General features: G+C 42.2%; 1 protein-coding gene across 2 annotated transcripts in view; it reads left to right on the top strand.

Annotated features, from left to right (window-relative positions):
• Positions 1-27,114, top strand: part of GGA3 (golgi associated, gamma adaptin ear containing, ARF binding protein 3) — a 93,090-nt gene that overhangs the window by 46,217 nt on the left and 19,759 nt on the right. The window contains exons 8-14 of one of the 2 annotated variants that reach the window (XM_073608145.1): positions 1,891-2,028; positions 4,479-4,560; positions 4,747-4,863; positions 5,400-5,651; positions 20,875-20,942; positions 21,051-21,313; positions 21,439-21,674. In XM_073608145.1, the coding sequence (XP_073464246.1) occupies positions 1,891-2,028; positions 4,479-4,560; positions 4,747-4,863; positions 5,400-5,651; positions 20,875-20,942; positions 21,051-21,313; positions 21,439-21,674 (1,156 nt within the window). Of the gene's footprint in view, positions 1-1,890; positions 2,029-4,478; positions 4,561-4,746; positions 4,864-5,396; positions 5,652-20,874; positions 20,943-21,050; positions 21,314-21,438; positions 21,675-27,114 lie in introns of both variants that reach the window. The other variant, XM_073608144.1, reaches the window with a different exon arrangement.

The raw sequence follows: 27,114 nt of genomic DNA, 5'->3' as shown, positions 1-27,114 counted from the left end.
GCCGACGTATATCGTTGTGCTCTGGTCGGCAAGCGGTTAAAGCACCTGTGCAAGATAGAAGGAAAACCTGCCAACATGGCCTGTTGGGGGTACTTGAGGACTGAGATTAAGAACCACTGGCATAGAGCATTTATTACCACAATTATATCGTCTGTGGACCTTTCTTCAAATATTTCATTTTATGTTGCGCTTTTCAAAATTGTTGAGAGTATAATTTGTAGTTTTTAAAAACTGGAAGCACCCCTGTTGTTTGTAACTCTGTGGGGTTTTTTTGTCAAAGTGTTCACACAAGATTCACACACATTTCACCCAGGATTCACAGGTTTTCCTAGTTGAATTCCATAGGAAGGAGGGGGGAATCCCGGGGGGAAAATTGTGTGAAAAAGTATAATTAGTCCCTTATGACTTGCTCCCTTCTTGCAGTGGGCCGGACATTACCGTGTTATTAGAAGGTAATACGGTTTGTGTTGGAAGTATTCTTTAACCACTTTCTGCCCAGTGACATGCCTGGATATCACTGGATGGGAAAGGTGATACCACTGTCATTACTGCAGCGATGACCAAGATATAATTTTTTTAAGCCGGTGATTCTGAAGCTGGTAAAAGTAATCCGAGGCAGAGCGGCTAAAGAGCTTCTGGATTACTTTTGCAGCCCCCTCCCTGCCACCTTTACTGGGCTCTCCCAAACGATTAGGCTGCCCGTCAAGGATGCGACCAGTGGCATCTGGTTCCTTAGACACAGTGAGAGGAACAGATGTTGTTCCTCTCACTGTGTGACGTTAGAAACCACAAGCAAAGAGGATTTAGTCACTTCCGGTTTCGGTCATTTTTTTCAGAAAATCCTTAGGGCTGTTGGATGGTCCGTCTCCATGGCCTTTCCATACTTCATGCCTGATTCTTTGCTATTATGACTTTTCTTGCTGCTGCTTTAATAATCTCAAAGGGTCTTCTAAATCAGAAAACCCTCTTATTTGAGTATTGCTTTATGTTGGCCTTCTGCAGCTTCACAGCTTTCCCATGTATGGTAAATGCTGATGTTACAATGATACAAGCAATTATTTGGCAGCCGTACATCTGGTAGACCCGTCCCCTCAGCAGTATGCTGTGCTGGAAACATTGAACAGTTTGAAGGCTATAACTGAAGATGGAATTAATATAATTATTTAATGCCTCTAAACTCTATTTATAACCTACTGTTATAAAATAATGAGCCTACTGAGGATGTCATGCAGGTAGAGCTTGATCTGTTATTGGCATGCTCAGATATCTTCCATAACTTTTATTTCTAACTTGGCTGGGCTTTGATAATGGTGCCTGTATATTGAAAGGTTTGTTTCCTTACAGCCATGTACGGACACCTATTAATACACCTACCTTATGTGTAATAGGTTTGTGTGAAGCCGTTTTGTCAAGCCGATAAATACATTTACATGCACACAGTATTAGGCCGGCCATAAACGAGCAAATTTTTTTCGATTTCCCCATCAGCACAGTCCGTGTTGATGGGGGAATCCCTCCCCGCTGACCCATTGTGTTCTCAAGCAGGGAGAACACAATGATTTATGCTAGCTGCTATAACAGCTGCTAGCGATAATTACATGTAAAATCTGGCAGTCTGGTCGTTCCCAAGTTGATCGATCAATCAATTTGGGTCAATTCAGCCTGCCCATACATGGTTTGAATCTTGGCCTGTTCAGCAGTTCAAACCATCTATGGCCTGGCTTATTTTGGTTTTACTGGTGTTTCTTTAATGCCAGTTAGCTATAGAAGTAGCTGTAGTTGGATCAGGATGTGCACTGAATGTCTCCATTTCTCAACTTTCTCCATTAACTGCAATCTCGTATATTCTATATATTGTGTAACGCCAATGTGTATGTGTGCATTGTGCAGGATGAGGTGAGAATGCAGAAGGCTAGTAAGCGTGTTCACACCCTGGAGGAAGTGAATAATAATGTGAAGCTGCTGCAAGAGATGCTGACACATTACAGTAAAGAAGAGTCCTCGGAGGGGGACAAGGAACTTATTAGGGTAAGATATTGATCAGAAGGTGATCATTATAGTTAAATTGTTACTAAACCCACAACAGTAAAATCAGTCTGTATATGCAGTAAAGCATGTTTGTTATACTCACGGGGAACCTAAAGGGTTAATCCTCTGCATTGTGTAAAAGTGCTGTTTGATCCTGTCTTCTGTGATCCTCCCCTTCTTCCATGGTCCCCAATCTATCTGCTGATAGAGTAGGGATCGACCGATCGTTTTTTCGGTGCCGATATGATACCTATACCGATATTTCGGCCACCTCTCAGGCCGATAGCCGATATTATGTGCCGATATTCTGTACATTTAAAATTTTTATTTTTACACTTTTTTTATCACTGTTATTGCTGTCACAAAGAATGTAAACATCCCTTGTGACAGTAATAGTAAGTGACAGGTACTCTTTATGGAAGGATTGGGGGTCTATAAGACACCAAACCCCTCCTCTGCACTTGAAAGTATTCAAAATGTCAAGATTGGCATTTTTGAATACCTTCTTTTTTTGAATAATGGTGCCTTTAAGGTGCCAGTAACCCGGGAAGTGATGTTATGACATCACTTCCGGGTTACTAGATCAGGGACCCGAACGAAGCATCGGCTTTGTCACCGTTTACGCTATCCAACGAGTCAGCGTGTGTCTCCTTGCAGACACCACCATCGCTTCCTGGTATGGAGCTGGCCATCCGTGGAGCGCAAAACGTCACTTCCGGGGATGTCGTGTGGGTCATGCTCTTACGCGTTTCGTCATTTCTAACTTCAATAGAGGGAGTGACCACATGACATCAAGATGAGCTTATATCTCCCCACCCTCCAGTGCATCTGCCAATCCAGCGTCCGCAGCCATAAATGACAGGTGCTTGTCACCGTGGCAAAAATAGACCCGCCGGCCTGAGAGAGACGGGAGGATACAAATGAATGCAATAGTATAGCCTAATAAAATCCTAGTTTAAACATTTTAAAAACAACGGTGAATCAAATGCACTCTAAATTATCAAAATGATAGCGCCTTAAGCTGGCATACATAATAGGTGACAGATTAATAAAATAAAGCATTACGAATGGATATAACAATGTAAACTACCATTCCCTGGGATAAAATATATATTCCAATATCACATAACTAGATAGTTAATGTTTAAACTAGGATTTTATTAGGCTATACTATTGCATTAATTTGTATCCTCCCGTCTCTCTCTATGTATCAGGCCGGCAGCGTCTATTTTTGCAATGGTGACAAGCACCTGTCATTTATGGCTGCGGATGCTGGATTGGCAGATGCACTAGAAGGCGGGGAGATATAAGCTCATCTTGAGGTCATGTGGTCACCCCCTCTGTCGAAGTCGAAAATGACGAAACACGTAAGGGCGTGACCCACACGTCATCCCCGGAAGTGACGTTTTGTGCTCCACCAACGGCCGGCTCCATACCAGGAAGCGATCGTGGTGTCTGCAAGGAGACACACGCTGACTCGTAGGACGGCAGAACCGGTGACAGAGCTCGTTCTTGATCACTTGCTTTGCTTGATTGATGATTTTAGTGTGTACATAGTTTAATATAAGGAGGTCTCATAACAGATTATGTGCAGCACAGTGATGATGTCACCACTAGGTTTCATAGGTATTGGGTGCCCACAATCGCACCTGAATCGCACCACATGCATTTTGCAACCTGTTTCGGGGTGTTGTTAATCTAACATTGACAACCACAGCAGATTGCATGTGCAGTGCGATGCAGTGTGGGGAAACGCAGAGAAACTTGTGCGCTCCCTGTATTGCATCAGTGTGAACCAGGGCACAGGGAGAACATCAGTTACGTGCATGCCAGCACAGGTCAAAATCACAGTCCAAATCTCAGTGAATATATCTCACATTTCAGTAAATCTCTATCATGAGCACCATATTTGCAAGAAGAAAACACCCTTAAGCAGGCCATACATGGGTCAAATTTCTTTTGGATTTCGCACCATTAGTGGGCTGCAGCAATGGACAATTTTCGTGCGGCCATCGAATTTGACTTATCAGGCATGTTGGAAATTTTTTGAAGAACAAACACATTTCTAATCAATGGGAGAATCATATGAGAAATATAATCAGAACAGAAATGTGCATAAGCGCTAGGAAAGAAAATTCCCAGAAAGAAAAGACGATTCCTGGCCACGAAAATTCATTTCTGCAGTAACGTGAGGTGAAATTGAAGGCTTGGTCGGTCGAATTTCAAAATCAATGATGGCATAATCGGATCACAAAACGCACTAAATCTCTGATTTTCAAAAGAAAATTTGTTTGGATTTCGACCCATGTATGGGCCGGCTTTAGACCTTATTCTTCACGCCCCACTGTACTTGCATGACTAGAATTACTTCAAGCTGGGCTATGATAATTGAACAAAATGTCTATGGATGTTTTGTCTACACATTCTTCACCTCTTTGCTTTTGTTTTAGGAACTGTTTGAGAGATGTGAAGCGAAGAGACTCACTTTGTTTAAAATGGCTAGTGAAACTGAAGACAATGATAGTAGCTTGGGTGAGAAATGATCTTTATAATCATAATTTTTCCTGGTATAAATGTTCAAAACATGTTCATTTAGGTATCCAGAGATCTGTGTTTTCTTCGCTGTCAATCAAATTTATTACCTTTTTAGAATATAATATATTACTGATATGTAATATTGAAGATAAGTAAATTTATGAATGTCCTGATCTCTCACAGGGGATATTCTCCAAGCTAGTGACAATTTATCACGCGCTATCAGTCTGTTCAAGAAGATTGTTGAAGGGCAAGACATCAATGGGGAACTGGAGCTCCCAGAGACCGCGCACAGTAAAGGTAACTGACACCAATTCTGGCTTTTTAAATACAGGCGGTCCCCTAGTTACAAACATTCAACTTACAAACAACTCCTACTTACAAATGGAGGGAGACAACAGGAAGTGAGAGGAAATCTACCCCTAGGAAGGGAAATTCCCTCCTGTAAGAGTTATCATGGGAAAAAGGGGTCTCCACTGATGTTTTATCACCAAGGATTGTTTCTACAACAATCCAATATTATCAAAATCCAATTGTCATTGGGACAGAAAGTGAGGTGAAATCTTCTGGACAGGGGCACAGACAGCAAAACAAACGTTACAGGGGTGTCAACCCTACCCTATGTTATCCAAAAAGCTTACAAATAGTTTTTTTGGCTGGAGCTACACTTAAAAAATGTACCTGTTCCGACTTACAAACAGATTCAACTTAAGAACAAAACTACAGACCTTCTTGTTTGTAACCCAGGGACCGCCTGTATGCACAAGTCAACGAATACATAATAAAGCACACCTTCTCGGAATCAATGCTAATAATTTCATTCTTTTATCTAGCAGAGGCAGAGTCCAGCACAGACTTCTCAACACTCATTGATTTAGGAGGGTACGAGTCTTCCTCTCCGGTTGTGGATTCAGAGCCACTTCCTGTAGCAGAAAAGTCTCCGTCAGCACTGATTCCCATCCTTCCTCCTCCTCCAATCATACCTACACACTCCCACATGCGATCCACTCCAATAGATCAGACTTTAATTCAAATGAGCAGTGCATCCAACTCTGTGTGTTTGCTTGATGAGGAGCTGCTACACCTAGGTAACAATCTTCTCTACCTTAATATTACTGTTAGAATAATCAGGTAGAATAAATCTTGACTGAGCAACAGAAAAATAGCTCATCCATCTAATGCAGATTTGGCCAGCTGTATCCTAGAAACGCATGTTCAATGTTCTCAATTCACAGTAGTTACTTTCCCAAACAAAGTGATTAGTACATCTCAGCAATTATGGTACTTTAAGGCTCGGTTCACACTGGTACAATGCGGAAACCCTGGGAATCCAGTGCGGGTTCCCGCATCGCACCTGAATCACCGGTGGTTCACACTGCCCTATGCGAACCACTGGGAGTGTCAATACAAAGTTAGGACCGGTTCACACTAGTGCGATGCCAGACATCTCATGTGATTCGCACCACATTGCTGTGCACATCACATGCGATTTCTGTGCGATGCGAATTTCAGCTATACAAGCTGAATGGCTTATTTTGCATCTCATTCGGACCAAACTCATGCAGGACCCTTTTTTTTTTTTGGTGCGCACCAGAATCGGATTGCATGGCAAATCGCGCTGCGTTTTGCAAACTGAACACTCTGCAATCAGTTCGCATGAACAGGTTTGCAATTTAGATGTGGTGCGAATTTGTAGCGAATTGGGCGCAAGTTTGCAGCAAATTCATGCCACATCTAGTGTGAACTGAGCCTTAATGACACCCCCAGATTGGTTCACAGATCGCAGTGCGAACTGTGAATTCAGACAGGAATTGGATCGCATGGGTGTGAACACCCATGTGATTTGATTCTGGTGCAGACAAAAAAAAAGGTCCTGCACGAGTTTGGTCCGAATGTGATGCAAATTCAGCCATACAATTTGCATTTCTTTTTACAAGTCCATTTTAAGTCCATTAAAGTGAACACAGCAGAGCTTCCACAGGGGTCACGAGTGTTGACGCTGTTTGTTGAAATACATTACCTCTGGGAAAACTCTATTCTGTTCATTTTTAAGGAATTCAATTACCGTATTTATCGGCGTATAACACGCACCGGCGTATAACACGCACCCCAAGTTTAGGAATTTTAAGGAAAAAAACTTTTAGGAGGGAAGTTGAAGGGAAAAAAACTTACATTTAAGGCTAGGTTCACACTGCTGCGAATTCTATTGCGAATTTGAGCCGTTGCGATCGCTCAAATTCGCAAGTCATTTAAATTACATAGATTAACATTAGTGCCGTTCACATCGACGCGTTGCGAATATAACCTGCGTGAAAAAAAGGTCCTGTGCGAGTTTACTGCGTTGCGTTGCGAATTTAGTCTCCATAGACATCAATGTAAATCGTTCTTGAATCGCATTGATTGGTTCACATATGTGCGAATTCCACCACACTACTCTCCACAAAAACCAGGAAGTACACAGGAAGTTAAGACCCTTTTTTTTTTTACATTATGATTCCATTGGCTAGACTATCAATCGCAGCTATATCCAACTCCTGAAATTCGCGGTAAAATCGCGGTAAAATCGCAGTAAATTCGCGGTAAAATCGCGGTAAATTCGCACTGCAGCAGTGTGAACCCAGCCTAAATGCCCATCATTGCAGCCTTCTCAGTTCAGCCTTGCCCCAGTGCAGCCTTCTCAGTGCAGCATTGCCCCAGTGCAGCCATGTCAGTGCAGCCTTGTCAGTGCAGCCTTCCCCAGTGCAGCCTTGTTAGTGCAGCCTTGTCAGTGCAGCTTTCCCCAGTGCAGCCTTCCCCAGTGCAGCCTTGTCAGTGTAGCCTGCCCCAGTGCAGCCTTGCCCCAGTTCAGGCTTGTTAGTGCAGCCTTCCCCAGTGCAGCCTTGTCAGTGCAGCCTTGCCCTAGTGCAGCCTTCGATACCCTGCCATACTGGGCTTCAAAATCGCAGACCGCGATTTGAAAATGGCGCCGCCGGCACCGAAATACACAGAGCCGGTCCTCGGCTCTTCTCGGCGGCTCTCGTTCACTTTCGGCTCCACTCGTAGTCCCGCCCGGGATGGGCGTGACTGTGAGCGGAGCTATCCGAACCTAGCCGAGTACACTCGGCTAGGTTCGAGCGGCGCTCGAGTGAAGCCCGAAAGTGGCCGAGAAGAGCCGAGGACCGGCTCTGTGTATTTCGGCGCCATTTTCAAATCGCGGTCGGCGATTTTTTAGATCTGGCAGCTCAGGATCGCAGGGGATCGGCGTATAACACGCACCCGCGATTTTCCCCTGATTTTAAGGGGGAAAAAGTGCGTGTTATACGCCGATAAATACGGTAATTTGTAGTTTTAAGGTATTTGCTGGGATGTGTTGATCTCCATATTTGGTAGAATAAATCTTGGGATCTGTTTTGCAATATACACCTTTCAGCAAAAACATTATAACCACTGATTGGTAATGTGAATAACATTAATTATCTTGTTACAATGGCATCTGAAAGTGGGTGGGATATATTAGGCAAGATATGAACATGTTTCCCCTGAAGTTGATGTGTTAAAAGCAGAAAAAAAATCGACAAGTGTAAGGGTTTGAGTGACTTTGACAAGGTTCAAAGTGTAATGGCTAGATGACTGGGTCAGGGCAACTACAAAAATGAAGCTCTTGTGGTCTGCAGTGAAGGAATACTGGCGACAAGGTCATGGGCAGCCAAGGCTCATTGATGTTCGTGGGGAACGAAGGCTGGCCTGTGTAGTTCAATCCAAAAGAAGAGCTATTGTAGCTCAAATTGCTGAATAAGTTAATGCTGGTTCCAATAGAAAGGTGTCAGAATACAAAAATGCTTTGCAGTTTGCTTCGTATGGTGTCGTGTAGCTGCAGACTGGTCAAGGTGCACATGCTGACCCGTGTCCACAGCCAAAAGCTTCTACAGTGGGCACATGAGCATCAGAACTGGACTACGGAGCAATGGCAGAAGGTGGCTTGGTCTGATGAATCACGTTTTCTTTTACACCATGTGGCTGGCCGGGTGCACATGTGTCACTTACCTGGGGAAGAGATGGCACCTGGATGCAGTATGAAAAGAGGGCAAGTCAGCAGAGGCATTGTGAAGCTTTGGTCAATGTTCTGCTAGGAAACCCTGGGGCCTCTAAATTCTCCAGAATCAAACCTCGCTCCAATCAAGCATCTTTAGGATGTGCTGGAAAAATAAGTCCCATCCACGGAGCCCCCACCTCACAATTTACATTCTACTGACAACTTGGCGCCAGATACCACAATACACCTTCAGAGGTCTAGTGGAGTCCATGCCTTGACGGGTAATGGTGGGTGGTCATAGTATAAATATATATTGTATATACATGTACAATAAACCGATCAGAAATAACTTTATGACCACTGACAGGTTAGGATATATTAGGCAGCAAGTAAACAGGTTGTTCCTGAGTTTGATGTATTGAAAGGCCAAAAAAATGGGCATCTAAGTTTTTGTGTATGGGGCTGCATAGCCGCAGACCGGTCAGGGTGCCCATGCTGACCCGTGTCCACAGCCAAAACCACCTACAATGGGCATGTGAGCATCAGAACTGGACCACGGAGCAATGGAAGAAGGTTGCCTGGTCTGATGAATCATGTTTTCTTTTACATCATGTGGATGGCTGGATGCATATGTGACACTTAGCTGGGGAAAATATGGCACCAGGATGCAGTATGGTAAGAAAGCAAGTCGGCGGGAGCAGTTTGATGCTTTGGGCATTGTTCTGCTGGGAAACCTTGGGTCCTGCCATTCATGGGGATGTTATTTCACACATACCACCTACTTAAACATTGTTACTGACCAAGTACACCCCTTGATGGAAGCAATATTCTTGATGGCAGTGACCTCTTTCAGGATAATGTGCCCTGCCACACTGCAAAAATGGTTGGAGAATGGTTTGAGGAGCAAAACAACGCATTTGAGGTGTTGGCCTCCAGACTCCCCAGATTTCAGTCCAATCAAGCATCTGTGGGATGTGCTGGAAAAGCAAGTCCAATCCAAGTTCCCAACTCACAGGACTTGGATCTGCCACTGTTGGCTTGTGCCAGATACAACAGCATACCTTCAGAGTTCTAGTGTTGTCCATGCCTCAACAGGTCAGGACTGTTTTGGCGGCAAAAGGGGCTGTTTTTGTGGCAAAAAGAGGAGCCTAATCAATATTAGTTAAATAAAAAGAAAAATTTGGGACTTTAACCACTTCAATACCGGCGTATAGTCATATGACATCCACATATGACGTCCTGGGATTCCCGGCCGCCTAGGGGGCGCGCGCGCGCCGCCGGGAGCGCGTGCACCCGCCGCGTTCCACGGGACCCGGTGCGTGTGCCCGGCGGCCGTGATGTCCGCCGGGCACCCGCGATTGCCGGTTAACCGGGGTAAACCGTGGATCTGTGTGTGTAAACACACAGATCCACAGCCTGTCAGCTCTGAGGAGAGCGATCTGTGTTCCCAGAACGGAGGAACACTGATCGGTCTCCTCCCCTTGTACGTCCCCTCCCCCTACAGTTAGAAGCATTCCCTAGGAAACATATTAACCCCTCCCCGCCCCCTAGTGGTTAACCCCTTCACTGCCTGTCAAATTTACACAGTAATCAATGCAATTTTATAGCATTGATCGCTGTATAAATGTGAATGGTCCCAAAAATGTGCCAAAAGTGTCCGATGTGTCCGCCATAATGTCGCAGTCATGAAAAAAAATCGCGATCACCGCTAAAAAAATAAATAAATATATTTTTTTTAAAAACGCCATAAATCTATCCCGTATTTTGTAGATGCTATAACTTTTGCGCAAACCAATCAATATACGCTTATTGCGATTTTTTTTACCAAAAATATGTAGAAGAATACGAATCGGCCAAAACTGAGGAAAAAATTCGTTTTTAAAAAAAAAAATTGGGATATATATATTATAGCAAAAAGTAAAAAATATTGTGTTTTTTTCAAAATTGTCGCTCTTCTTTTGTTTATAGCGCAAAAAATAAAGACCGCAGAGGCGATCAAATACCACCAAAAGAAAGCTCTATTTGTGGGGAAAAAAGGACGTCAATTTTTTTTGGGTACAACGTTGCACAACCGCGCAATTGACGTTTAAAGTGCGACATCGCTGAAAACTAAAAATTGGCCTGGGAAGGAAGGGGGTGAAATTGCCCTGTATTGAACCGGTTAAAAGAGGTGCGTGGCAGCTAGATGGCAGATAATTCACTCATGATAATGTAGTGTATCCAAATACACAGGTGGACTCATAACATGATATAATGTAAAAAGTAAATGTTGTTAGGAACAATTTTATTTTATTCAATATTATTTATTTTAATTTATCAGCAACTAGGTAGAAAACACATGATTGCAACAATACATACATATGATAAAAAGCTTGGGTCAATGATTCAATTGGATCACAGCATATTTGAAACATGATTATATGGACCAAGAGCTGGTTGTACAGCAATGTACAGTTGGTACAATGGACAAAAATTTATAAAATCAAATACATGATACATGATGTAATAATGAAATGCATCCTAAAATTTTGACGCCTTTCGTCAAGTATGCTCCACTTCCTCAGGAGAAGATGCATTAGGGATAGCTGTAAAGAGATCTGATGGTTGGGCAAGGTTAATAAAGAAAAAGGAAGAGGGGGAAATTGAATCCATCCCAATAAGGAAATACCCCTTTCTAATATACTCACAACTCAGCTCTAGGTGTAGCACGTAATGTTGTGGATAACGGGTTGCTAGGGGGCGTTTGTACCGGGAACTGTGGGAATATGATTCGTGACCACCCGGGGTACAGGGGAGGACCTCAAGAGAAATGCAGATTTCCAGTGCTTGGTGACTGTTAACAAAAGTAGCAATCTTATGGGGTTCTATAAAAAAGCATATAGGGATACATAATGAAAATAAAAGAAATACAAAATATGAATAATAATGTAAACTCATTCTTCCTTGTCAAAAGAAGTTTATTGAGTATACAATATTATAAAGATACATAAAGTAAGTTTACAAGGATCTATAAAGTAAGCTCATTGTTTTACAGTAGGGTTTATATAGGTAAATATCATGAAATTTCAAATATTAAACATTGGGTTCACGTAAACCTAAATTAAAGATATATATCATTTCCTTAGTTACTTTTGTAGGTATTTAAATGATTTATACCTACTATACATATTGTTTACAAGTAGAGTGTATATAGGTCAAATAAGTTCTGATAATGAGCTTTAATCGTAAGGTGGAGAAAAGGAAAGAGAAAGAAGAAAAAGGGTTGAAAGGTAGAGGTATGGTCCACAAGGTTGTCCCGCTCGTCAGTTTATTATTCTTTTTAGTTCTCTTTGAAGCCTTAGAATGGGTGTTTCTGTAAGTCATTTAATCTGTTACCATGGCAACATGACAGAGTCATTGAAGTTTGACAGGAACTGTTGTTTTATCCAAGGATGCCAAAGTTTTTCAAATTTTGGAATTTGATTTTGATCGATGGCTACCATCTTAGCATGGGACATTGTATTATTCATTCTGTGAATTGTTTCTGCTAGTACCAATGTAGGAGATTTCCATGCCTTGGCCACTGTTTGTTTTGCAGCCGTTATTAGTTGGATCATAAGTTTGAATTGAGAGAGTGTTAACCATTCCGGTTTTAGATTAAGTAAAGTTAAATATGGATCTGGTTGTATTATTTTTTTAAATATTTTAGATGCAATCACGAAGACTTCCTTCCAGAAGGTTTGGATTACTGGGCACGTCCACCATATGTGTAAATATGTGCCTATTTCTGGGCATCCTCGAAAACAAAGAGCTGAGGTATTAGGTGAATATTTTGCCACTCTAGCGGGTACAAGGTACCAGCGAGTTAGGACTTTATAATTTGTCTCCAGTGCTAAGATGTTGGGTGAAGATGACTTAGATGTGAGCCATATGTTAGACCAGTCCGTGTCTTCTAAAGTTCGTCCCAGGTCCTCCTCCCACTTCTGAACGTAAGAGGGTCTATTAAGATTTGCTACTCCATCTAATTGATTATAAAGTGATGAAATTGTACCTTTAGCAAATGGATCTTTTGTACAGATTGATTCAAAAATGGATAATTGGGATAATGGTGTATCCCCCTTTAGGAATGGTGTATAGAAATTTTTAATTTGGAGATATCTAAATATCTCAGAGTTTGGTAGATCATATTTTTCTCTAAGCGATGGGAATGAAAGGAATGATTTAGATGCTATGAAGTCATTTAGTGTCTGAATGCCTGATGTTGTCCAAGCTTTAAAAGAATTTGGGTACGGCTAGCGAAGGAGATGGCCGCTTGAAAACACTGCTCTGCATACAGCCAGCTCGCCGGAGCTTTTAACGGTCATCCAGCGCCATAAAAAGAGGCATAAATATCTTCCAGCAGGTCGGGCATCCTTCCGCTACATGCCCCGTAAGCAGAAAGACCGGAATCCCTCTAGAAGAATGACGGACTTCTACTCACAGCCCCGTCGCTCCTCCAGCCAAGATGGCGCCGGCGGCTCCCAGCCGCACAAACGTGGCTTCACTAAAGACACAGAGAGACGTCTGCAGCACTTCTCCCCTGACTTCTCTAACCCACATCAGGCGCCAGGCAGAACCTCCCAGTCCTCCTCCTGCTCTTCCAGCCCAGTGAAGGCTAAGCTCAAATACCAGGACACACCGATCTCAACACTGGAGGTGAGTGACATGACAAGCCCCCTAGACGACACCAGGGAACTGCAGGACTCCATTACTGAATTCCCCACAGTAAATCAACCAGTGATGGATACTACATTGAAAGATATGCTGGTATCCTTACGTAGCACACTCCATGCAGACATTTTGTCACTTGCTCAGCAGTTTAAAGCAGAAGTCAGAGAGATTGGGGAAAGAGTCACACATGTGGAACATAAAATGGGAGACTTTGCCTCCACTTTTAATGAGCTAATAGATGCCCACAATACCCATGAAGATGAAATCACATGGATGAAAACCAAAATCGCAGATCTGGAAAATCGCTCCAGGCGCAATAATATTAAAATTAGAGGAATCCCCGAAGAAATCAAAAACACAGATTTAATGTCTTTCTTTACCGAGGTGATGAAGGACGCCCTACCAGACCTCCCGCTAGAAGATTTATTAATCGACCGCATACATAGGTTACCAAAACCTAAGCACATCCCTGCGCATCCACCCAGAGATACGATAGCACGTATCCACTTCTTCACGACGAAGGAGAAATTAATGGCGGCCTTCAGACATGCAGATCGACTCCCGAATCATTTGCAGTCACTGTCGCTGTTTGTAGATCTATCTGCTCATACCACGCATCAAAGAAGACAACTTGCCACCATAACGAAGCCCTTGCGAAACCACCACATTTCTTACCAGTGGAGGTACCCGGCAAAACTCCTTGTCACAAAAGATGATCGTCTCTACACAATCAATTCCTTAAAAGAGGGCATTCGCATTCTCCGTGATTGGCAAATCCTGGATCCAGACACTGAAACTACAGACAAGGCGATATCACTGCACGCCTCTCCTCATGACAAGTCTCCTTCCACTAATCTAGGGCCTGGATAAAAATCTTCATAATCAAGTTGATTTGGCTCCGGCGAGCTAGTACAATGCATAAGCTATCCAATCTTATCACAGTTGCAGTTGTTCCCCTGAATGTTGCGGACAACTACCCGCTCAGGTTCTACATAGAACCATACCTTTTTTTTTCCTTCCATTTTTGGATACCTGTCCCCATAAGAACAGTTGGTTCTTTTACCCTTTTCCTTACCTATCCTCCCTTCATTATCTGACTGTGACATACCCAATTGCCAACTCCCAGCACTAGTTGCACCATATTGACTAATTTGGACTTACTCGCAATAAGGACCCCTGCGATACCCTTAAAACACAGATTACCAACTAAACATCCCACTTTCTTAATCCTCTGCCAGTTGTAATAACAAGTTAAAGATGGCATTTAAAATCTCCTCACTGAATGTTAAAGGCCTGAACAGTCCATTTAAACGACAAACAGCATGGAAAGAAGCAGCACGTCTCAACTGTGACATTTTTTGTTTACAAGAAACACACTTTGCCTCGAAAAACCCTCCGACATTCAACCATAAAAAATTTCCCCATATATTCCAAGCTAATGCTCCAACAAAAAAAAGAGGAGTCCTTATTGCGATAAAAGACTCAGTAGCATTAACTCTGACTTCCTTGACAGTGGATCCTCTGGGAAGATACCTGGTGCTAGTAGGACAGATTAACAATATTCTCTACACTATCGTCAACGTATACTTGCCCAATATCAGACCGATCTCAGCTTTGAACAAAATTTGGAAAAAGGTCCATCCTACTTGCCAGGGTCACATTATCTTGTGTGGAGACTTTAACGCCATAACAGACCGCAAAATGGACTTGTCCAACTCCTCACCAAGTCGTTCTCACAGAACAACCCTAGCGAACTTCCTGGACTCAGCTTCCCTATTTGATGTGTGGAGATGTCAACACGCCACAGAAAAGGACTTTACCTTTTTTTCTCATGCCCATAAATCCTACACCCGCATTGACTTTTTTTTTACAGATAAATTTCTTTTGCAGGAGATCCAACAATCAGAGATTGGAAATATTACGTGGTCAGACCACGCGCCTGTGTCCATTTCACTGGGGAGGGGGAAGCTAGGGACGAGAGCGAACAGATGGAGAAATGATGCTGTGCTCATGGCTAGGCCTGAGAACAAGCTACAAATACAAAAAGCACTACAGGAATTCTTTGACATAAACGCTCCGTCCACGGCGGACCCCTTCACACTGTGGAATTCGCACAAGGCATTTATTAGAGGAATATTAATAAAGCAGAGTGCCACCGCTAGGAAGCTTAGGTCACAGCGGCTTAATACTATACTTGCATCTATAAAATTATTAGAACAAACCCACAAATTGAATCCTCTTCCACATATATTGACGAAACTCAATCAGGCGAGACTTGATCTGAGAGAAATCCTAACAAACCAACACCTTAAGCAACTAAGAGCTTCAAAAGCAAACTTTTATCTCCATGGCAACAAAGCAAGTAAATTACTTGCAAGCCAACTTAAAAACAGAACAGCCAAACAAAAATTATCCCACATATTCCACCCCAATTCAGGACAAAAATTACTGAACCCCCAAGACGATATATTACAGTACACTATATAATCTCAAACAACAGGAAGGCATCCCTCAACCCACACCAGATACCATAGACAAATTCTTGAACTCAATTAATTTACCCCTCCTATCTCCAGAAGACAGACTGATTCTCAACCAGCCCTTTACACAAGCAGAAATCCTTAAAATAATTCAATCACTCCCACATGATAAAGCACCCGGTCCTGATGGATTTTCGTCGGAATATTACCAATTCTTTCAAAATACCCTTTCCAAATATATGGAGGGGGTATACAATGCCGCTGTGTCCAGAGCTTCCTTCCCGGAAGAAATGTTAACTGCAAACATTATTACCATACCAAAACCGGGGAAGGACTCCGCATATGTACAAAATTTTAGGCCTATTTCGCTTTTAAATGTTGACCTGAAGATATACGCGAAACTTATCTCCAATAGGCTACAACCCTTTCTACCTGATCTGGTGAAACCAGATCAAATGGGCTTTGTTCCGGGCCGCCAGGCCCCTGATGCTACCAGACGGGTCATAAATCTAATCCACCAGGCGGAGGCCTCTCGAAGGCCTTCTCTGCTGTTGACTTTGGACGCGGAGAAGGCCTTCGACAGGGTCCACTGGGGTTACCTGGCTAAAGTACTGGAAAAATTTGGTATAATAGGTGAAATTTTCTCTGCCATCACGGCCTTATATACGGTCCCGTCTGCCTATGTTTTTTCAGAAGGTCTATTCTCTAAAAACTTTATGATTTCAAATGGCACAAGACAGGGATGCCCCCTATCCCCGCTCATTTTTGCATTAGTAATGGAACCCCTAGCGGAGAAAATTAGGTCCCATAATGTCATTAAAGGGATAAAGGTGGGTGAAGATCATTACCCAATAACTCTCTTTGCAGATGACATTATTTTAACACTGGAAGACCCAGCCGAATCCTTGCCAGAAATACATCAGATCTTAACCGAATTTAACCAAGTTTCCCTGTATAAAGTCAATGAAACTAAATCTAACATATTAGGCATTAACATTAGCAATTCTTTACAAACCTCCCTGCAATCCAAATTCACATACCCATGGTCTTCAGGTGCTCTATCCTATCTAGGTATTACCTTAACATCACCCCTATCCAATCTTTATAAAGAGAACTTCGTACCACTTTTATTAACAATACAAAAAGACACGACCAAAATAAGTAAGTTTTTCCTATCCTGGGCAGGTAGACTGGCAGCTTTTAAAATGTCCGTCCTACCAAAAATTTTGTACTTTTTTAGAACACTGCCAATCCAGATCCCAGCAGCCTTCTTCAAAAACTCTCAGAAAATTCTCTCTACATTCTTATGGAACAAAGGCAAATCTAGATGCAATCATCATATTCTTCGGAAACATAAGAAAGCAGGGGGCATGGGGGTACCTGACTTAAAGGACTATTACTCAGCCACACTATTAGACCAATTAAGGTTCTGGATTACACAACCAAATTGTAAATCATGGAGTAGTATAGAACAATCAGCAATCTCACCGAATACCCTGCAATCACTTCTACTAGCTAACGCTATTTCCCCCTCATTAAATACAGGCTTAAACCATCCTACCATATCAGCTTCCATTCTAGCTTGGAAACAATTCCTACAACATGGCAATAATACAAACAAACAAATAGATACCCCACTCAACATAGGAGTACTTAGACTCATTAATCCAAATATAACAACTCTCAAATGGGAATTAAAAGGAATCAAAGAAATTGCGTCCTTATTTAGGGATGGTGAAATCATGAGGAGTTAACATCTAAATATGAGTTGCCAAAGGGTGAGTTTCTCACATATGCGCAAATAAAATCCACGTTAACTCCCTATTTGAATTTGAATGTAACGATCTCACAAGATGCCTGGAACTTCTGGACATCCCCAATACCCAAAAAGAAAGGTATATCATACTTCTATAACTGTCTTCATGACAAGCTCACCTTTTGTGTAACCAAACCCCTGAACAAATGGGCCATAGAACTGAACGATGATATCTCAACCAATCAGTGGCAAAAAGCAATATCAAACAATGTGTCATTTTCTAAGTGTGCTACGTATTGGGAAATGGCACAAAAACTCCATCTTAGGTGGTATTACACACCATACACAATAGCTAAATTTACCCCTGAACAAAATAATCAATGCTGGCGAGGCTGCGGCCTGATAGGAACTCTATCACACATGCTATGGTTTTGTCCCAACATACGTAGTTTCTGGAACTCAGTGTTCAAACTCATAACTAAACTAACCGGGCTCATAACTAAACCTAACTTTAAATTAGCTATTTTGAGCATCGACATAGGAAACTTTCCAAAGAGTCTCAGGCATGTGGCTTTACATACCCTGTTTGCAGCAAGATTGATTATCATGAGGCATTGGAAGTCAACCAAGGCCCCGAATGTTAAAGAGGTGACGGGCCTACTGTCTGAGACGTATTCTTTGGAACAATTAATGGCATATAAATCAGGTGGACTAATCAAATTCTATGAAAAATGGGCCCCATGGAGAGAATTCCACAATCATACTTAGTCCAATTCCCGAAAAATTAACAGGTCATGTCAGGACAGAACATTACAAGCAATTGGGTATCCCTCCTATCATACCTTTACCTACCCCCCTTCCCCTATCCTTCCCAGCTTTTCTTCCTTGTTATGGTTCACCCTCATCTTCTTAGCTAAACAGAGTTCGAAATAGAATGGTTATTCTTTAATTAGACTTCCACAGATTGTTAATACCTTTGACATATAATTTGTCTTTACATAACAACTATGCTAAGATATATGATTCTTATGTTGAAATTCATCTATGTACATGTATAACTTTTCGAGCTACCATTACTATAACCTACTGTGTTGTAATTTTTTCTTAAATCTAATAAAAAAATATTTGAAATAAAAGAATTTGGGTAGATCCATGCCGGATAAAAGGCCGGATTTCTGATAAAAGAAAGGAGAGGATTGTGTGGAGATTGTAACTGATATTTGGTTTTTAGTTTATCCCAGAGAGATAAGAAGTGTTTAGTTATGGGATTATGAATTTTAAAGCGGTCTTTAGGATCAAGCCATAATAAATTTGATATTAATAGAGGGTCATTTTCTGAAGCCGCTATAAATACCCATAATGGGATTTCCTGTTTTGCATGGTATTTGGACAGACTGGCCAAATGTGCTGTTCTGTAGTAGTTAGTAAAATTAGGGTATCCCAGGCCTCCTTTATTTTTGGGAAGATGTAGTGTGTGTATAGGTATACGTGGTTTAGAAGAGCCCCATATAAACGAAGTTGCTCTTTTTTGTACTATTCTCAAAAAATAGGAAGGAATTGGAATAGGGAGGACTCTGAATAGATAAAGCAATTTGGGTAGAATAGTCATTTTGATTGCATTAATCTTCCCTATCCAGGATAAAGGAAGTTGCGACCATTGTTTTATTAGATTTGTGATCTGTCTTAATACAGGAGGATAATTGGTTGAGAATAAGTCAGAATGAGATGCTGTTAAATGAATTCCAAGATATGGGATTGATTTTTCTGCCCATGTGAATGGGAGTGCAGCCCTAGCCGGGATCAATTCCATGTTTGTGAGTGAAATATTAAGCACTAGGCATTTCTTAGGATTAATCATAAGGCCGGATAGGGCTGCAAATCCATCAAGAGCTGGTATTAAGTTAGGACCAGAGACCTGTGGTGATGATAGAAAAAGTAATATATCGTCTGCAAATATACATAATTTGTGTGTAATACCTCCTACTTCAATGCCAGTTATAGTTTGGTTTGTTCTGATGTATTGGGCCATGGGTTCGAGTATAAGGGCAAATAATAAGGGAGATAATGGGCAACCCTGTCGGGTACCTCTTTCGATATTAAAGGCTTCAGATTTGTATCCAGCATATTTTATATAAGCTTTGGGTTTATTATATAATGCTTTGATCCATGTTAAAAAGTGGGGTCCAAAACCCCATTTTTGTAATGAATATTGCATATATTGCCAGGATACTGTGTCAAATGCCCTCTTAATATCGAGAGATAGAAAACATAAAGGGATTTTCCGTTTTTTAGCAATATGTGCCAATAACACTGCCCTGCGTATATTATCGCCTGCCTGTCTATTTGGCATGAAGCCTACTTGATCTCTATGTATTAATTTTCCTATAATGCTATTGAGGCATTTTGCTATTATTTTTGCTAATAATTTAATATCGAGGTTTAACAGAGAGATAGGCCTATAATTCACACAGGAAGTATCATCAGAAAGGGGTTTTGGGATCATACAAACAATTGCCATTAATGTTATGTAAACTCATTCTTGAATGGTATGGGTAATATGATTGCTACTGAAACCCAGAATTGGGAAGGGGAAGAAAAACAGTGAATATGAGTTTAGTAAAATTTATAAAGATATAAAGTGAAAAGAAGTGCATGAATAGAAATATTTAGTAGAAGATTGTGCCACAAGTATGCAATAAGGAAAAGTATAAAGGAGTATGTATGAATATAGCGTCAATATAGAAACCAGAAATCAATATTAGATGGGTAGTCATAAAGTTATAGCTGATCCGTGTATATGCAGTATATTTTCTCTTGGATGTCACAAAAATGTGTAAATGCAGTTATGTCATTTGTTTTTGATACAGTTGGTAAGGGTTAGATCCTTTGCTGACATTTTACTGCTTTTGTATCCCACTTATGGATATTTGAGGACTCAACCCTCTAAGGCCCCATTCACACCTGAGCATAGCATTTTCAGGCAGAAAGTTGCGATTTTAATGCGAATTTTGATGCGTTTTTGCCACGATTTTGTACAGGTCAAAAGGTCAAGCAGAAAAACACCCAAATCTGCCTAAAAAAAAGTTCCAGAACTTGTTTGAGCTTCAGGCGTTTTGGAGCTTCTGGCTTCAGGCGTTTTGGAGTGGAGATGTGAACCATCTCCATAGAGAATAAGTGATTTTTTTTCCCCTCGGCTTCAAGCTACAAAACGCTCAGGTGTGAATGGGGCCTAATAGCTTCTAATACATGCCCATTCTTGGAAACAAACATTTTGGCCTGTAAATATAGAATAAAAATATAACGTACAATTCAGTATGTGTTGCTATATTTGGTTTTGTTTCATTTTGATGTCTTTCTTTAACCCCCACACTTAGGTCTGGATGATCCTCCTTCAAATGGAGCCCCAGAATTAGCTTTGAACGCTAAGTGTGATATATTCCAGGTAGTAATGTGTGCCTGCCTTTTTATATTAATTGACATCCTACCTTATTTTAGTGCAAGGGTTGTCAAAAGTTAATTTTCTCAACTGTCATGTAACTCTTTTGTACAGGTGGACAGTCAAGAAATAGATTTTTTCACAGGATCTGCACTGGAGCCTGTGATCAACAAAGCCATCCCTTTGCTAGCACAGCCAGCAAAACCAATTGTTGCCCCAACTATTACATCCCATTCCACTCCCACTACTTATCCTCCATTGTTTAATGCTACACCAGCATTATGTACAGCAGTGGTGGCGCCTGCTTCTCCTGCTGGGGGCATTGTGATGCATGAATTAGAAGTGCTTGGGCAGCAGCTTCTACAGGAGGCAAAAGGGTAAGTTTGTCAGAAAAAGACATGGGAGCTTTACATATTTTGGCAGGGAAAATATTATATAGTCATTGTTGGATAATGTGGCATCAACAAAAATGTATCAGTTCAATTTCTTTTTAACTTTTTAGGGCATCGGCAAAGACCACAGGCTCTTCTGTTGCTTTGAATGCTATGTCCACCTTAGCAGTGGTGAAACCGCAAAATCATGTCGCAGCTGCAACTCCTTCTTCTGCGTATTGTTCTGTGCCAGTGGCCCCTGGTAGCTTTGTTTTTCCACTACATCAACATCAACAGGAAAGCCCACAGAAAGGCTCCCTTATATCCTTGGCTAATGTGACAGTGGCACTGGAAACAATAAAAACAAGTGAGTTGTACGAATATAAGTTATCCTTAATTAAAGTGTATGCATAACAAAACATTTTTTTTCTAAATTTGGGTTAAAATCTCTTTCAGTTAAAAGAGAAGTGCAGGATAATAAAAAAACAAACAATCATACTCAGATGGCTGCAGCACCAATCCCAGATGCAGCTGTCCGTCGCTAGCTCAACACCAAGAACTGAGCAGTTAAAGACCACTGATCGCTTAGTTTTCGGGTCTGCTCTGAGCAGAGAGTTGTGACTGTCAGTCACTTGCTCTATACTCTGCCTCTTCAGCGCACACTGGAGGGCTGGGCTGTGGAGGGGGCTTGCTGAGAGCTGAGCCAGCTTCTGATTAGGCATCTGTGCATATTTTGTCATTATTGTCGAGATCCCCACAGAGCCTAGGCCGGCTCTGTGACGTCATGCTAAATGTGAGACACAGGAATCTGCAAAACTAACTGCACTCCAATGACCCATAGTAGACGTATGGCCAAAGAGCTTTGGCCATACTTCTTTATTTTTTTGCTGTTTATGTCCAATTGGAGAGATTTCCTTTCACTTCCTGTCCCAGAGATTCAACAGGAAGTGAGAGAAAATGTTTTCCCTTCTCAAACAGTTGTTACCAAGTCAGTTGTGCTCAATTGCAGAAAAGGAGTACCATCATCCAAATTGACATAAATAATTGGGGAGAGTGAAGATGTGAGGGTAGTTGCCAAAGCTGACCCATGCACATAGACACCCAAGGAAATTAAATGGACTTTCTCGGTACTGATATAACCACAAAATTGATTTGATAAAATACAAATTTTATTCTGTAACAATATACAAACAATATATTAAAAGCAAGGGAATGTATACAAAAGAAAACTATAAAATATGATATACACCACACAAAACTAACTAATAACAGGTTTCCCCGGTACAGCTTCTGTTAAGGTGGGGTATAAATATTCCTCTACCGGTTTTGCGGTGTAACCGCTTCTTCAGGAGGATGGGAGGTCTATGGCACAACAGTATATTAAAGGAAGAAATAATACAAGGAAAAATAAACAAATGCAAGGCATAACAATAATAATATAAGTACAGAAATAGCTGCTCACCCAAATGGACCAAGACACGGATAACAACAGGATCCCAAAAATTCCCCCCACGGCGGACAAGGGGGAGTGCAAGGAACCATCTCTAATTAAAGTAAATAAATATATCAGGTATAAATTATAAATATTATTAAACATGAAAGTGCTAGTGGATGGAAAAGTGTGGTGATTGGAAACCGATAAAGTGTGCGTGTGTGGTCTAGGAGAAGAGAACAGCAAAAAAGAAGAAGAAAAGGAGGGGGGGGCAGAAAAGAAGGGGGGGGAGAGGGAGGGGGTGGGGGAAAGGGGAAGAGAGATGAAGGGGAGGGAAAGGGTGTATATCATATTTTATAGTTTGTTTTTGTATACATTCCCTTGCTTTTAACATATTGTTTGTATATTGTTACAGAATAAAATTTGTATTTTATCAAATCATTTTTGTGGTTAAATCAGTACTGAGAAAGTCCATTCAATTTCCTTGGGTGTCTATGTGCATGGGTCAGCTTTGGCAACTACCCTCACATCTTCACCCTCCCCAATTACATATCACTTTCTGTATAGGTGACAGTGGTCAACATAAAATCTGCCACAGGGGCAAAGACAAAAATAAAAGGCTGTGACAGCCTTCCGTAATCTACTGTTTTGTATTGCTGCTGGAGAGTTACTCTCAGCTCCTGTCTGGCAAACCTCACAGTGGTCCTAATCAAAAATTCTTATCTGAATGGCCAGTTTGGTAGGCATGATGGTGCCATGAGATACAGACAAAAGGTTTATGGAAGGGACTTTTTGAAAGGCACCACTATGGCAGATATATAAAAAAATACAAATAAAGTTGTTATTAAATACAACTCAAGACAATAAAAAAATACATGCAACAGTGAATGCAAATTTTGCACAGAATAATAGGACTTTCTTCATAACAAGAAATGCCTCTAGATCCCCCAAAAAATCGTGGGTAACCCTACGCGTTTCGACTCAAGGGTCTTCGTCTGGGGGTTCTAAAGAGCAAAAGATTGGACAACTGTCATAAAATATAAACAGTAATAAGTGTCATAAACACATAAATGCACATAACATGTATATAGGAAAACATATCAAGCAAGGCAACTTACTACATATGGCACAGAACGCATGCATGCAAGAGCACCAGGACCCCTCCAAAGCCTCCACAAGTAGAAAACAATTCAAAGGACATAAACCTGATGAATAATAAGGGCTCAATCAACAAATAGAGTTGTATAGACTGGGGGTACTATGCATCCAATGCATATGAGCACAAACATAGCAAAAGAAGCTGAAGGTACTTACTTAAATTTCAAATTAGGTAATCTAAGTTCATCCGGAGCCTTCTTGAACTTGGCCTCATAGCAGCAAGAAGGCTGCATATAAACTTAAATTACATTTGCTGGAGAGAGGCTACTCCAAATCTTGTCTTCGAAGGGCATATAATCATGCAATTATGCGACCACGGTCGCAACTGTTATTTGGGCCTCGTCCTCCTTGAAAGGAGGAAGCTACTTTACGTATTATAACTCCTTATTGTGGGCAACATTCTCTTGTTCGCAAATACACCCATAAGTATTTGCACTTGCTGACTTCTGATCCAAAATAGCCAAGATTGTTTCTCCGCATCCTCAAATTACCTTTAAGTGGACCTCATCGATTCGCGACAGGTTGATCTCTAGCAGCTTTATAGCTGGGACAAAACTGCCTGCCACGCATTCCATGGCAGGCAATGCAACTATTGCAAATACATTTGTTCAAACCCAACTCCTCCCCTCCCGAATGGACATATTTCTTTCTCGAACATCACGGGACACAGAGCCACAGTAATTACTGATGGGTTATATAGGTATCACTGGTGATTGGACACTGGCACACCCTATCAGGAAGTTCAACCCCCTATATAATCCCTCCCCCTTGCAGGGATACCTCAGTTTTTACGCCAGTGTCTTAGGTGATGGACGTGTAAAGATGTCCTGTGCTGAGCTCCAAAGGGAATATCTTAAGATCCTATACTGGGGCAAGCCAGGCGAACCGGATCCATTCAAAGTGTCTTTTCATCGCCGAATTGAATGGTACCCGGGCCTCGTGTCCGAAGAAACGAGGTTTTACCCGTAATGCTTCTCTTTTTAGAAAGCTGGACCCCGCAGATCAGAAAATGGCTTTAAACTTCCTAATTTCTGGCGAGGTGCTTTACGGTCCCAGAACTGTTGGATCCCCCTACTGATGGGGGCCCCAGTCTCTGACGGTTTTTTCAAACGGAGCCCACCGTGAGAGGTGAAGATTGGGTCTGTGTAAACAGCACCCTGCGGCTGGATAAGGTAAGAGGAGATTCCACAGAATTTTTGAGTTCTAGTGGCTTTTCTCCTTTAAGGTAAATGCATGCTATGCCTATTGTGACCACCGGGGGCTGCCAAGAGCACAGAGTGTTTAGACTCCCACTCAGGCCAGCTGCAGGCTATTAAAGGCACTCTGTACAGGTGCACTCAGCCTTCTGAGAGACACAGAGCTGACGGTCGCATGTAAGGTGGGACACAGGCATTCTCCTAGGCAGCATTTACTGAAGTAACACCAGACTGAGCATTGGGTAGCAAGGCTTTTAGCCAGACTACATCGCTCAGCGGGCAGTGTTCATTTGTATACCTCACACCTTGTTGCTTTGCACTATGGGTAGAAGAGGTTCAAGCACCCCAGGAACCAGAGACACTAGGGGATCTCGTTCAGGTTCTGAGGGCCCCCTGTCGGCAGCATCCTCCCCCCCTAAAGATGGGTCAGGGACGGCTAGCCAGGGAGAGCCATCGGGGTCAGGGGCTACACCTGCTTCTGGCACTTCAGCCCCTGTATATATTACACAAGAGGTTTTTTCCTCAACCATTAATGGTCTAGAGGAAAGATTAATGGCCGTGATTACGTCTTCACTCAGTGGAAGAAAACGCACTAGGCTTTCCTCTGTTCCCCAAGACCCTCAGACAGAGGAGTTCTGGGATAAAGGAGATGAATCCCTTTCAGAGGATCGGGATGGGATGGATGATTCCTTCTTCGGAGGATTCAGGTGGAGAGGGACCTTCTGCGACTTCCCAAGAGGAGAAAGTCTTAGTGCAGATCCTCACTGGATTGGTCCGCTCCACATTTAAGTTGCCCATACCTGAAACTGCTAAAGAATCCTCTTCTGCTTTGGGGGTCACTGAAACCTTTCCAAGCAGCACATGCTTTTCCTGTTCATACTTTACTTGAAAAGCTTATTTATTCTGAGTGGGATCACCCAGACAAACGTTTTTTTCCGCCGAGAAAGTTTTCAACACTTTATCCGATGGAAGAAAAGTTTATTAAAATGTGGGGAATACCGGCTATTGATGCCGCCATTTCCTCCGTAAATAATAGCCTGACTTGTCCTGTAGACAATGCTCAGATGCTCAGGGATCCTGTAGATAAAAGGATGGAATCCCTATTGAAGGATGTTTTCTCATTAGCAGGATCAGTGGCCCAACCTGCAGTAGCAGCGATTGGAGTCTGTCAATACTTAAGAGACCATGTTAAGCAGGTCATCAAAGTATTACCTGAACAGCTGGCCCAGGGGTTTGCTAACCTTCCAGCGGCCTTATGCTTTGTGGTTGACGCCATTAGAGATTCTATCGTGCAAACCTCCCGTCTTTCACTGGGGTTGGTGCATATACGTAGAATCCTATGGTTGAAAAATTGGTCAGCCGAAGCACCATGTAAGAAGCTACTGGCTGGGTTTCCATTTCGTGGTGCAAGGTTGTTTGGAGAGGACTTGGATAACTATATCAAGAGAATCTCTTGTGGGAAAAGCACTCTCTTACCTGTCAAGAAGAAGAGTAAGCGTCCCTCTCTCAAACGGACTCTTTCTCCAGCGCCGGGGGCTTCAGCCTCCAGGCAGTCTCAACGGCCGCCTCCATCGGGGTCCAGAGACAAGAGTCAACCCCAGGGACAAAAGAAGTCCTGGGGAAAGAAGCCTACTAGGCAAAACACTAAGACCTCTGCATGAGGGGGCGCCCCCGCTCACTCGAGTGGGGGGAAGACTGCGACAGTTCTCAGAGCTCTGGCACGAGGACTTCCAGGACAGATGGGTAGTTTCCACGGTAACCTTAGGGTACAAGCTGGAGTTTCAGGAATTCCCTTCTCCTCGGTTCCTCAGATCAAATGTTCCCAGAGACCCAAAGAAGAAGCAGTCGCTCCTTCTAGCGTTAGAGCGACTTTTGTCGCAGGAGGTCATTATGATAGTTCCCGCAAAGGACCAGGGATTGGGCTTCTATTCCAACCTTTTTACGGTCCAGAAAGCCAAATGGGGATGTCAGGCCCATTTTGGACTTAAGGGATCTGAACCGATTCCTAAGGATTCAATCCT

Source organism: Aquarana catesbeiana, linkage group LG12 (assembly GCF_042186555.1).
Source record: "Aquarana catesbeiana isolate 2022-GZ linkage group LG12, ASM4218655v1, whole genome shotgun sequence".
NCBI classification, from domain to species: Eukaryota; Metazoa; Chordata; class Amphibia; order Anura; family Ranidae; genus Aquarana; species Aquarana catesbeiana.
This window is presented reverse-complemented; position numbering and strand designations above follow the sequence as displayed.